This window comes from Triturus cristatus, chromosome 3_2, assembly GCF_964204655.1.
Source record: "Triturus cristatus chromosome 3_2, aTriCri1.1, whole genome shotgun sequence".
Lineage (NCBI taxonomy): Eukaryota > Metazoa > Chordata > Amphibia > Caudata > Salamandridae > Triturus > Triturus cristatus.
The window spans coordinates 904,879,584-904,893,200 of record NC_140584.1 but is presented as its reverse complement, the minus strand read 5'-3'; the positions used below and the strand labels follow the sequence as shown (position 1 = coordinate 904,893,200).

At 44.2% G+C, this 13,617-nt stretch overlaps 1 protein-coding gene across 2 annotated transcripts in view; it reads right to left on the bottom strand.

Moving 5' to 3' along the window:
- The window catches only part of LOC146858426 (multidrug and toxin extrusion protein 2-like), a 722,400-nt gene extending 711,376 nt beyond the window's left edge, over positions 1-11,024 (bottom strand). For both annotated transcript variants that reach the window (XM_085649347.1, XM_085649348.1), the window contains exon 1: positions 10,773-11,024. In XM_085649347.1, the coding sequence (XP_085505473.1) occupies positions 10,773-10,934 (162 nt within the window). In that variant the 5' untranslated portion in view covers positions 10,935-11,024. The remainder of the gene's footprint in view (positions 1-10,772) is intronic.
- Positions 11,025-13,617: the final 2,593 nt, after the last annotated feature.

Sequence of the window (13,617 nt, the reverse complement as noted above, 5' to 3'; positions counted from 1 at the left end):
TCCCCATTTCTGAATGTTCACACGCCCTTAGCCATTCTTCTTCTAAGGTGCTTGACCTACCCGTCCAAATGGTGAGTACCCTATCACCTTGGGTTTACGGTTCATGCTACCCTATGCCTCCTAAGTTTTAATCTAGTTGTACGTCCTTGTCTTTTCCACCTCAGGAGCCACGTTGGCCCACACTCCAATTTTCCAACTCGAATCTCTCCTGCTGATGCTGGTAATTGATGCTTTAATTTTACACTTAATATATTTGTTTATCAGTTAGACACATCTCATTAATCCTCATTATTGTACCCAGGTGCAAACCCCCCCCCTTTTCATTCTTCGGTCCTGATGAAGACCCCGCTTCCAAGACATTCACTTTGCTGGTCCTAATAGGGGTCGAAACGTCAACTTTTTCTATTTACCTGTATCAACAAACCAGATTGACAGTGATTGTATAACTGCTTTCTTTGTTTATGTTGTTGCATCTGTTGTTCTTGCCACTAAACTGGCAGGATAGGTCCCTGAATGTCCTGTGGATGTATCTATATGCACGACCTTCCCCCCTCACATAGTTTGCACTGACCCCAACTCTTGCACTTGTCACCTTACTTGCACCTGTTTATTCAAAATGATGATATTGACATATACTTTGTCTTTTGAATTGTTGAACGTTTTGACCTAACTCTTGCTCAACTGATTAAATCTAGTAATTCTTTGCATTTATCAGGTGTTGTCATAAATTTGTATAAATTGCCAACATATGTGTTTTTCCATACTTTGCAAATTTAATTCCACTGTGACTTTTCTTTTTGCACCATTATATATACCAGAGTCCAGTGGTCTATTGGGTTACCCCATTGATATACAACTCATATTGAAACATTAGCACATATTTTATTTGTATGTCCAGCTCACAAGTTACCAAAACCAAGAAATAAATGGTTGAAATCAATATGCTTGAATCTGGGCACAAGGTCTAGCCCCGAGGCGCTACGGATCTTGAAGACTAACACGAATGAGCCTATAGTAATTGCTGTAGCTAAATTTTTGAGCTGGATGTGGGGCATCCGAGCCTCTACGATGAGGGTACCCTAATTCTTGTCTGTCCCAACTTATGACTCTATCCTCAGTGGACTGGCATTATAATTTCACTCCCAGTATGGGTGGGTGTCATTGATACCCAAACCAGGTGTACGTTTTGGTTTTTTTTACATCAAAGGGGTAAAAAGCATCTGCCAAAAGTTGTGTAAATATTTGAATATTGTGTATTATTGCCTATGCATTTTACTTGCACCTTTTTTTATCAACTTTTAACTATGTTTTTAATAGGATGTATTTTTATACATTATGAATTCCCTCAGTCACTTTTTGTATTGTGTCTTTATTGATTATGATAATCGAAATAAAAACTATATTGATGAGATACTATATATATATATATATATATATATATTTTTTTTTCTTTTTTAATGTCATATATGCAATATAACATGAGCTGCTGGAAAATAATGTAGTGTTTAAGATTAAAAAAAAGTGCTTTCAAAGGATATATTTAATTAATAGGCAATCACCCCGTACATAGGGAAAACATTTTTATACTCATTCATTAAGAGTACACTTTCCAGAACTCAGCTGATACCAACTTTACATCACCTATCACAGTCTATAAATATCCACCATGAAAATGTTCATGGATGGTTGTTTTTAACAAAAAGCATGAGAACCCTTTTGTGCCAGCTCCTATTGCAACAGTTCTCCTGTCCAGCTTGCACGCAGTTCATTACCCTCTGCTGCCAGTCTACCTGCTGCCCTGTTTCTGACCCCTCTGCTCGTTTCTTGCTCGGTTTCTTTTCTGCTAATATTTCTGTCCTCTGTTTTGTCTTTTTCTGCCTTCCATTTTGCATTTTCTGCTTGTTTTTCTGGCCTGTTTTGCCTTTTCCTGGACGTTTTTCTGCTCCTCTTTCTGCCCTCCGTTTTGTCTTTTCAGCAAGTTTTTCTGCCCTAAGTTCTGCCTTTTCTGCTTGTTTTTCTGCAGTTTTACCTTTTACTGTTTTACCTGCTGTATTACCCTCTATTTTGCCCTCTTCTGCTCTGTTTTCCCTTATTCTACTTGTTTTTCAGCCGTTTTGCCTTTTACTGCCCCATTTTGCCTTTTCTGCTCGTTTTTCTGCCCTGTTTTGCCTTTTTCAGCTTGGTCTTTTGCCCTCTATTTGGCCTTATCGGTTTGTTTTTCAGTCCTCTGTTTTGTCCTCTCCTGCTCCGTTTTGCCTTTTCTGCTAGTTTTTCTGCTCAATTTCTGCCCTTTGTTTTGCCTTTGTGGGCTAGTTTTTTTCCTCCGTTTCTTCAAGTCCTGGCTTTTCGACAGAGAACTGGCACTCCAGTGCCCAGATGACCCCATGGGTGACAGTAACTTGCATGGACATGTTGGTCCTCATAGACCCCGCCGACTGCACATGTGCTTTCAGGCAGAGGAGGCCAGCAGGGTCACGTTCAGGTGCACAGCCCTGATTTTACAGACCACTGGGGCCTCAGAGTAATGGTGTTTGTGAAAGAGGAAATTAGTAAGATCCTTGGATAGCAAAGAGATGGCCTAGAGGAGGGACACTACGCGGGGGCTAATTTTACCATTTACAAATAGACTGAAGCAGCTTCTCCTGAGAAAGGTGGAAAAATATAGGGTCTTTTTTATTTAAAAAATATAAAAATAGCTTGAGCAAATGGGGTGGGGATAGTAGTCTGTATTTTAACAAAGTGCAGCAGAGACTGCCCGCTTCGCAAGGCAGTTGCTATCATTAGTGACATGGGAGCAGTGGCATTGGGCCCAGGACTGTAAGGGGCTTAGTGCCTCACAGTTACGACGGTATGCTCTTACAAAAGGGACAAACAAGCGTATTTTCATGGCAAGTGTTATGGCTTAGGGCACCCTTGCTGAAGAGAGCGGGGAAAAATGTGGGAGCTCATTATTAGGTTTTGCCTACAAATCGCTTGCGCTGTTCTTGCAACAACAAAAAAAACTAATTCTTAAAAGGGGCTTGGAGTCTGCCCATCACTTACCTTTACTTACCATTGGCTGCCTCCCACATCACTCGGTTCCTCAATTCCTATTAGTCAGCGGCCCTACTCGTCTTGGTCTTCCTTCCTGGTTTATGCTTCTTCGTCCTGCCGTGGAGCCTGGACCAAATACTGCATCTGGTTTTTCTTCATTTATTTTACTTTTCAGTTACCAAACAGCCGCAGCCTGAAGAGGCTACCACCGTGGCATCCATGCTCATGCGTATTCAGATACCATTGTTATTCTTTTATAAGCTAATAAAACTCTGCACTGTACTACCCTGCAATGTGTGCATAATATTTCCTGGGTTTCCCGATCATACCCAAAAACTTGGGGCAGTTCAAAAGTGTATGCAGTCTTTCACCCCTCATCATCTTTCCGTGCCATTGTCTTGGGCCTCGTCCTTTTCAATCACAGCTTTATTGAGCTCCCCGGGCCGCCTTGAGAGGCAGGCAGCAGGAGATGGTGGGAGCCAAGAGATAGCAGCCAGACATAGAAATGAGATGGGCACAGCAGAAGTAAACTCCACTTCTCTCAATAATCATCCTGTTCCTCTAACAACCGTCCCAATAATGGTGCATGCCAAAACATTGAAATTCTCGCCACAGAGAATGGAGAATCATTAAAACTCACAATGTTTTTTAGGCGTTCGCTTTTTAAAACGTTGCATAACAGCACTAGCTGCTGTACAATAAGCCCTAAAGTTTGAAAAACAAAAAAGTGCTGTGTCCAGTGTTGACTGCATCATAACGTTATTTATTTATTTTTTTACTTTTAGCCATGCTGCACAGCAGCTCGTGCTGCTGTGTAACATGTCTAACAAGACATTGACAAAAGAAATAGATTTCGCAGAGGCAAAACCTATTGTCTTTGCCAATGCTTGTTTTGTAGGTGACAGAGTCTGTCTAGACATGGTGGGAAAGGGGTAAAAGAGGCAGAGAACACAGCCTGGTATTCAGGGCTGCAGCTTCCATTAGAGTAGCAGGTGTAGGTGGATCGGGTTGGGTTGCAGCAGGCTCAGGGGCTCACAACACCACAATTATGGGGCATATTGTTTTCCTTCCAATTTCTGTTTGATATATTTGCTCTTTTACAAGTCTTCCATTCAGCCATGCCAAATTTCCCAGATCAATGATTGCGATATGCTGCTCCAGCCCAGGTTTTTTCTTCTAATTTTGGGAATAGGAGTTGCAGCCCTGCCAAGTATTGTGCATTAGGGGTTAGACTAATGCAAATAAGTCATTATCCTCGCCTTACCCCATTTGCAACTTTATGCCACGCACTTTACAGCTCCCAGCTCATGAGTTCGTGCTTTACCGCATTTACACAATTATTATTTCCATTACATGCTATCGAGATGCGGCTGTCAAACCGTCTGAATTCAGCTGCTGGTGGCTAAGGGTTGTCAGGCTGATGTGGAACAATGTATAATTTGCCTTTGGAGATGCCCCTTTGCATTTTTCTTCATCTTCTTTATTGTCCGACAGCACTGTATGGTTAAGGATTGAGTGTCTTGCTGTTGCCTCGCAACGAGGCACCACCTCCTGATCACGGGCTTCAGCAGTGCTCAGTCAGGTGCTGCTTTTGCACTGGCAGGTCAAAGTAGTGAGTCTCAAAATAAGACTGCACAGTCTGTAGAACTGGGATTGGGAGTCATGGGATTTATTTGTGGGGAGACTCGCAATAACCCACACACATCATTTCTATGTTGAATATGACTCTGGTGAGTGCCTGCTGTGATCTGTGGCTCCAGATATCACCTGTCACTATTCTGGAGCAAGTTTCCTGTGTCTTCTGCAGGCCGCCTGCCGCCTGTTGCCTTCCTGTCTGCTATTCAGTGGCGTAACGAGAAGGAAGCTCACCTAGTGCGAGACTCCAGAGGTTGAACACACTACACTAGGGGCTGCAGTTTACCTTTAACAGTGGCCCCATAAAATGCAGAAAGAATTGCAGATTCTTCTGCCGTTCTAACACTTCACCATTTAAAGTGAGTAAACAACTTAAATAGTACTAGTCCAAATGAGTCCACTATGATTCAGAGCAGTAGCAGGTTCACTGAGAAAGGTAATCAGCCCTCTTTCCATTCCTCAGCATCCCCCCCAAGGGCCTCCTGCACTTTAATAACACTGAGTGGTGGTGTGCATAGTTCCGATTGTCCTGCACTGCAGTGTGTAAGCTATACTCAGTGGTCGAAAAAGGGGGGGGGGGTGTAAGGAGCACAACAAGCCCATACTTTTTTAGTTTTAGAAAAACAGTTCCCTTACTTTTTTTTTTTTTAAAACAACCATCCCGGGGCAGTTATTTCAGCGAGTTGAAACGCTTCAGCTAAATTGTCATTCAGGAGCCTCCTGTGCTGTGAAACCCAAGGGGGAGCAGACAGCTAAACAAGCCTTCTTGCCAGGGTGCGTGCTTCCCTGAAAGAAATGTAAACAGGCGCAACTGGTCAATCTGCAAACGTAAAGGGAGCTTGGAAGCTGGTATTGGCTTTAATTGATGGAACCACTTGATGCTTTCTGATGACACAGATTGATTCTGTTTGCAAGGTACTGTAAGGGAGCTTCCAGCTAAGCTATGAAGTTTGAGCTTATAAAAGAGTTCTTAAAAAAAAAAAAAAAAAAAGTGTACTACGTACAGTCTGAGTATTACTTTAATTAATATTTTGGGAAGCACTATTTCTATCTCAAGCCTTTCTGCGCAACAGCCTATCTTATACTTTGTGTAGTCCAAGTTTAGAATAATTACTTACATGTTCATAGTGCTTTCTGTCAGACTGGGTTTTTGTGGCACTAAACATACACACATCACTATTCTTCACTATACCAACGAGGTTTTAATTCTGTGGCTCTCTGGGATAGTGCATTAACCAATCACAAAGGAGTGACTGTGGGCTTTTAGACAGGTCCAGCATACGTGCCCAAACTTGGTAAAGATACAGAAGGTATGCTGTTCCTAATGACGAGACAAGGGAAAACTCAGGGAACCAGTTTTATGTGGTCATGCGATACAGGAGGACGGGGATTCCTCCTTTGGGAATTTGGGACCCTCACGCACCCGGCTGGGTGTCATGCTTCATCATAGGGCTGCTCCTCGTCAGGTCAGCACTCCAATACCGGACGGCTCCCTATGAGGGGCTCTTTGGCGGAGTTCTTTTATTCCAAATTGCCATTTGGTGCCGTGGGGCCTAACCTGTGTAGATGAGCGAGTGGAGGTGTGTAACCTGAAGGAAGTTTAAAACAGGTTTGGAAGTGCCAACGAAAACAATTTTAATCAATAGGTCTCCCAACCTGATTAAAGCAACAAAGGCGCATGTCTGAGGTTATGTCTCAGATAGGGCGTTCTATTGTGAGGTCAACATGTTTCTCGCCTGGTAGTCATTCAATCTGGTGGCGATTTGTTAGGACCTAATAACATCAAATCTATCTACACACTGGTGGTTATATGGTGTAATCTACCTCTTTAAACCAACCTAAAAAATACTATGTGTAGTACCTGGTAGAACATGACCAACCTGTTGAAGGAATGAAAACAAATATTAAAATATGAGACTACGGAGTAAACAAAACTCTTGTGTTCCCGGTGTGACAAGCTCACAGCACACAGTGGGGATGGCCAAAAACATACACAACATGAGTGTCGTGTAAGTGACTCTCACAGACCTTTTATCGTGGAAATCACACAGGCACGTTTGGTGGAGCACCACCATGGTTGCAGAAAGAAATTATGAACTCACCCCAGTCAGGTTTCTCAATCTACTTCATCAATATCCGGCAGGTATCACAAAAGGCATTTCCCTATGTACTGAATGGGTATGAGGGTTAAACGAAAAAAAGATTAGAGCACAACACGTAAGATGTTGTCAGTTCATAATTAGGTGTACGTAGCAAGAAAAGAGTTGTTTGTAACTAGCGACATTTAACAAAAGGCAGCCGTCGGTATAAGTCATGAAAACGGACACGTCAAAACCCAGAACCAATGGTGGTCAAAAAGACACGAGGTGGGTGTAAAATGTAGTTGCTAAAATTTGTGTGTCCTGTGAGGACCGATATTTGTGTAAGGGACACATATCAAGTTACTATGGTCTGTTGGTAACCTAGAAGCATTTAGTGTGTGGCAGGACCACCCCAGATCGTATTGTGCCCCGCTAGTTGTAGGTAGCTCTTGCTGATAACAAGCTGTGCATCAAAACCCAATATAACGTTGGTTGAGTTTCCGTCAATGAGCCCCTCATAGGGAGCCCGTCAGGTATTGCAGCGCCGACATGACGAGGAGCAGCCCTATGATGAGGCATGACACCCAGCCAGGTGTGTGAGGGCCCCAAATTCCAAGAGGAGCAATCCCTGTCCTGTATCTCATGACCACACAAAACAGGTTCCCTAAGTTTTCCCTTGTCTCATTAGGAACAGCATACCTTCTGTTATGTTATGTTAATTTACTCTTAATATAGCACATATACACAGCCAGGTCTCTTAGCGCTCTGGAAGAGAGAGAAACATAAACAGAGAGACGGACCAGATCTTTAGGTAGTAGAGGGCCTCAGGGCTGTATCAAAAGCTTCTGTGAAGAGAAGGGTTTTTAGTTTTTTCGGAATGGTAAGAGTCTGGATTCTTTCCGAAGATCTCTGGGCAACTGATTCCAGAGTTGTGGCAGAAGGACCGAAAAAGCTCTCCCACCTTTGGCTGTGGTGTTGAAACGTGGGCAGGTCAGCTGACTTGCTTCTGCTGAGCGCAGCACGCGCCCTGGCACGTATTTGAGAAGGCGTTCTTTTTTTTCCCCTTGGGGCGTGGCCGTAAAGAGCTTTATGGGCGATACACAACTCCTTAAACTTTGCTCTCTGCTTAATGGGCAGCCAGTGCAATTCGTTCAGCAGGGGAGTAGCATGAGTTCTTCTGGGCAGTCTGAGAATGAGCCTGGCTGCATCATTCAGTACTACCTGCAGTTTGTTAGTAATTTTCTGGGGAAGCCCCACATACAGCACGTTGCCATAATCAAGTCTTGAGACAATGGTTGCTGCCACTATCGTTTTCATAGTTGCGATCGAGAGTAGAGGCACCAGTTTCCTCAGCTGTCTCAAAAGCCCTATACAAGTTCCAACCACCGAGTTGACTTGATTATTCATAGAAAGCTCCGAGTCGATCTTGATGCCCAGACTTTTCACCACAGGTGCTGGTAAGGGGGTGGCTCCTAGCTCCTGGGGCCAGAACTGATCGCTCCAGGGGTTGTTTTTGATGGAAATGGCTAGGACTTCCGTCTTACCTGGATTGATTTTTAAAGAGTTTGCAGTCATCCAGTTGACTGTGAATCTGAGTATACTCCAAGCTGACTGTTGGGCGTGAGCCGAATTATCGATCCTTAGGATGAGTTGGGTATCATCCGCATAATTGAATACCCGGCAGTCCATTTTGGCTAGCATAGTCACCAAAGACTGTAGGTATATATTAAAGAGAAGGGGGGATAGTGCGGAGCCTTGAGGGACCCCGCATAGAATGTTACCCTTTTCCGATACCTGCTCCGCTAGTTGTATCCTCTGCGTTCTTCCTGAAAGGAAGGACTCTAACCATTTATGGACCTGCCCTTGAATGTCCAAGTCTGCTAGCCGAGTGAGTAATTTTTGGTGACAGACCGTATTGAACGCCGCTGACAGGTCTAACAGTATCAGGGAGCTCGATTCCTTCTTGTCAGCCTTCAGCCTAAGGTCGTCCAGGACTGAAAGCATGTATCTTTACAGTGCATTAACTAACAGAGGTTTCATAATTTACAACAATGCATTTTCAAACGTAGTTGCATTTAATTTTCATTTCAGCTGTGTGTTGTTTTATATGTAGTTACCTACAGGTGAAATACCGAAACGTTACACAATATTTTATTTTTATCCATGCCTATGACCATGCTCACTTACCCCACCGCCTTTGTTTGCAGCGTTGCAGTTCCCATACTTTTGTTAATGCACTTCGGCTACTGGCTATACTTAAGTTAGCCTCAGTCAGCAGTTCACAAGGATTACATGCAGGCAGTAAACTACTTTAAGCAGGATGATCACAGTATAGAACCAAAAAACAGAACTTGTATGTTTTGACACTCATAATTTGATTCTTTTTTGCAGTTTCCCACAAGAACTGTAGTATATTTCTCTACAAAGCATTAAGATTGCGGATTGGAGTGCAGCTCAATCAATATTAAATAATGCTTTATAGTGTGGTACCTACTGATGCTTTCCATTTACTTTACATACGTCTTTATTTAAACTTGTGTGACCGCACATGCCTGCAATGGTAAAGGGTGAAGCTGTAAGTTTTATTTGCTATTCTTGTCGCTAGAAACTTGTACTAACTGAAGGCAGCATACTCAACTATAGGTTGCCGACCCAGCAATACCATAATGCTGTTGTAGAGACTACACAGGCTGTCATCGTCACATTTTCACTACTTTGCGGTGCAGGTTAACTAACGGTCCCATATCATCACAGCAGTTCTTCAATCTCATCTGCTAGCTCATTAAGGGAGTGATATTGTACATTTATTTGCAGCATTTAATGTTTTCCACATAAAACTGCTTAAGTGATATCTCAATATTTGTTATTACCTGGAATTTTAAACATAATCCTACTGTTTATCATAACACAAATACCACCTCCTAATAATCAGTATGTGTTATTGTTTGTGGTAAAGATGGGTTTTAGAAGTGGCAGGCTGCCAATTGCCACTCTCTTGGGTAATGGGTCCCCTGTCAATCCTCACTTGTTGGTCAGGGTAATCATTTAACATATCAGGGATGTTGCATCTGTTAAGGCCATTTCTAGACAGCGATGGTTCAAAAAAACGGGGTAATTTCTTGCATTGCTGCTTTGTTCAGTCTGTAATAAAGTGTCACTCAAAATGTCACACATAATGCATTACACATAAGCTTCCTAAGACCTGGAAACGCCACACATAAGCAAACTGAAAACTTGGCAACTATGTAGTTGTGTTTATTACAATTTAAAACAGACTCACAAGTCCAAAGGTTCTAAGAAAAAAAACCTAGACTGGAATAGCACTTCAAGACTGGAACCGGGAAATTTTGCAGTTATGCACATTGGTTGTGGTTGTAGTTTATGATCTCTTAAACAAATCTGACCTGCGCACAGTTCAGTTCTGCCCACTTCCCCCGTTCTTGCTATAACTTTTTCGAAGGGGAGGCGACTTCAAAAAATGTGCTTAGGAAGATACGGAGCAGAAAAGTTTGAAGGCCTCTGCTCTACATGATGGGATGTTTACGCCCAAGCTAATGGTTAATAATCACATGATGCACAATACTACTGCCTAAAATTGCAGGAGTGGCTGAAGATTTCACACCAGGTACGCTTGACAGCTACATTAAAACTCCTGATTGAAATGACAGCAGTAGTATGAAATTGGCATTCATAAAACAAGAGAGGCCGACATCTACTATACAGAGACAGCCGAAGTATCAAATTAAACTCACTTAAGTGCAGGGTCGGAATTGCGATTAATAACACGATTTAAGAAAAGACCTCATGGAAATTTAGTTCCTCATGGTTAACCTCCATTACAGCGGAAGGAAGGCGACACGAGGAAAAACATCGTCAATCGAGCCTGTTGTTACGTACAGTCTGCACGTAGAATGCAACGTGCAGACTGCGGGGACATTTCCGAAAATATCCCTCCTCCATAAGCTCTCGCAAAGCGAATTAATCAGTCAGCGTCCACCATGTAAAACCCCACTCGCCTCTCACCACAGGTCCGGCTAAACGGCAAAGCTCCCGAACTTCCGCCCACGGCTCCAGTGGTAAAACACGGCGGAGCATTGGACCGCAGCACTTGCCGCATCTCAGGTCTCGGCTCCAGGACACAAGATCAGTTCTCAGCCCCGTGTTGCTCCCCTCATAGTCCGCCATCTTCGCAAAATCTCTACCAGCACAGTTGTGTGTTGCAAATTTTTCTAGGCAGCACACTAAGAAATGCTTCCCATTTCGCTCCCCCGTCTTCCCCCCACCCACCTCAGCACGTGGCAGGGGCACGTGCGTTGGCAGCAGTTTGTATCGTCATTGCCCGGTGACCTCATTACGCTCCAGTGATGACCTCAGTATGCGTCTGAAGGGTTACGCCCACATAGACTTTCTCCGCTGCGCCTAATCGTTTGTCACTCATACGACTGCCTGATCAGCTATGTTCCTAAAAAAATACCGTTAGGGTCCCGATTACGGTCAGCTAAATTAATTACAATATGTCCGGTAATTCCTGTTCTCACATAAAATAAGACTAGTGCACGAGTTAGTGTTCTGCTTACACTGCAGTGTTAACATACCTGAAATTGAAATTCAATTTATATACCTTTCTTGGTACCCTAGTGATGTGTCTCAAACAGTGCTTTTCAGAGGGACAGTGTGAGTTGGTAGTGGGGTTGTGTGGTAGTGGCTTTTTCCTTTCTCATTTAAATGTATTTTGAATTTAGCCAAGTAACCCAAACTGTGTTTACACTGTCCTATATCTTGCATCAATGTCACAATACAGCACGTGACTGTTGCTGCTGATGTTTTCTGTTCTAAAAAAGTATGAGATTCACATTAATAAACGGAGTGTATTCCCAGAGACTTTCTCTCACTGGTCCTAACCAAGGACATCCCAACAGTCCGAGGCGATTGATGTACAATTTATCAGTTAACATGCTCAAAGAAGTTATGAGAATGACCGAAATGCAATGTAGTACTACCATGCAGGGCTCGAGTCGGGGTACCACGCGGGTGGACGGCGTCCCCCCACTTGTTTTACCAGGTTTTTCCGGGTGGACGCCGTCCCCCCTGCCCAAAAGCTGGACAGCATTGTGTGAGCAGAGAGCCCGGGTGGGAGGGAAGTTTCCCGTAAATTACCAAAGATATGCTAATATTTGTAATTGGAGACTTTAAGAGGCACCGGTGGTGTGTGCAGGCTGGAGTGATTGGGAGGCGGAGCGAGCAGGCGTTGGCGGTTAACGCTTGGAATGTGTGTCCTTCTGTATCTTGTGCACTTTTGAGCACTTCGTTGTGCAACTGGGGCACCCCCTCGGGGGAGTGGGGGGGAGGGGGGGTTGCAAAGGACATCGAGGAACAGACCAGGGGTAGCAGTGCTGTGAAATGCCCCGTCATCTAAAGGCATATGAATACTCATGAGATTCCTGTTGTGACGTCACTTCCGGTGACAGCGTCCCCCCACTTCTTTTCATGAGATTCCTGTTGTGACGTCACTTCCGGTGACAGCGTCCCCCCACTTCTTTTTTTAGGACTTGTGCCCTGCTACCATGAGAGAATCTTCAAATGAATTCTGTAGTAAAACTTTTCTTCTTACTTGTTACTCACTGTTGCATATCCTGAGAACCATGTACTTGTGTAGTTTTCTGTACCATGGTCGTGACGCCTGCTGGGACATCGTCAGTTTCATTTTTCCTGTTTCACACCAGCTGGGAACATTGCCCGTTTCCTTCCTCTTCCCCGTTCTACCTAGGGGTTGTGAGGATTTCTCATCCGTCGCTGAACTCCAGCTGATTGAGAAGCCAGCTCCAGCCTCAGGAAGGCATGCCGTCGCTTCGGTAAGCTGGCGTTTCTGACATTCTTACGCGCGGCGCGCGTGCAGTCGTAAGGAGTTGCTCGCTGCCCTGACTCTGTTCATGACCTGTATTTGCGGACATATTGGGATAGAGAGATTTCTTAAAACCCTGTCACAGACGGCAGAGATCATTGTGGAGTGTACGTTTTTCTGTTTATTTATTTTTTGCAACTAAACTATTGACTCTGCAAGTTTTGTGTTCTCAACAAAACTTTATTGACTCTGCCAGTACACACTGCCCTGCCACTGCTTCCTATTGGGAGTGAACAGCTCTGGATTGATCTACTCCGCTTATTGTTCAACCCTGCGGAATACGAAGTTCTTCTGAAGCTCATCTGTTGGGTTTTGCTGTTTGGAGGGTCCACGGAACACTGTAAAGGAGGGCACTTTGTTGGTGCTGGACTTCTGCTCACGAAGGGTCGTGTCGCTGGTGGGAGCTATTCCGCACTCGGCGGACAGTCTGCACGCTCCCAGCGTGCACTAGACTCCAGGGCTACCTGCCGACTTCACCGGGGGATTGCGAGGACCAGCAGCCCCTACATCTAACAGCTGGTGCCTCTTCACCCGGAGGTCACGCCCCCTGTCCCTCCCATTATAAATTGACTAGCCCCAAACGTAACGCGGGACGCGCGCGAAGCCCGGGCCAAGGGCGGGCCCGTTTAAGCCCGTTCAAGACCGGGCAGGACTGGACTGGGCCACCCTATTTACAGTTTGTATTTTAAATTTCTGGTACTGTCATTTTATATTGACATCATTCATATTGGCCCGTGAACATTTATTGCTGACTAATATTTTTATAATTTACACGGCATAATGTCCCCGAGAACCACTAGGAATACTGTTAAAAAGCAGGCTCAATTAGCCGGCGAGATCATTGGCCCAATTGATCAATTCATAACTAAAGCTAACGATGCTATTGAGCAGGGCATTATCTTACTGGATCGAAGGATCTAACAGGACTTGACGATAGCCAGGCGCTCTTCGATGGGCCTGCTGGGC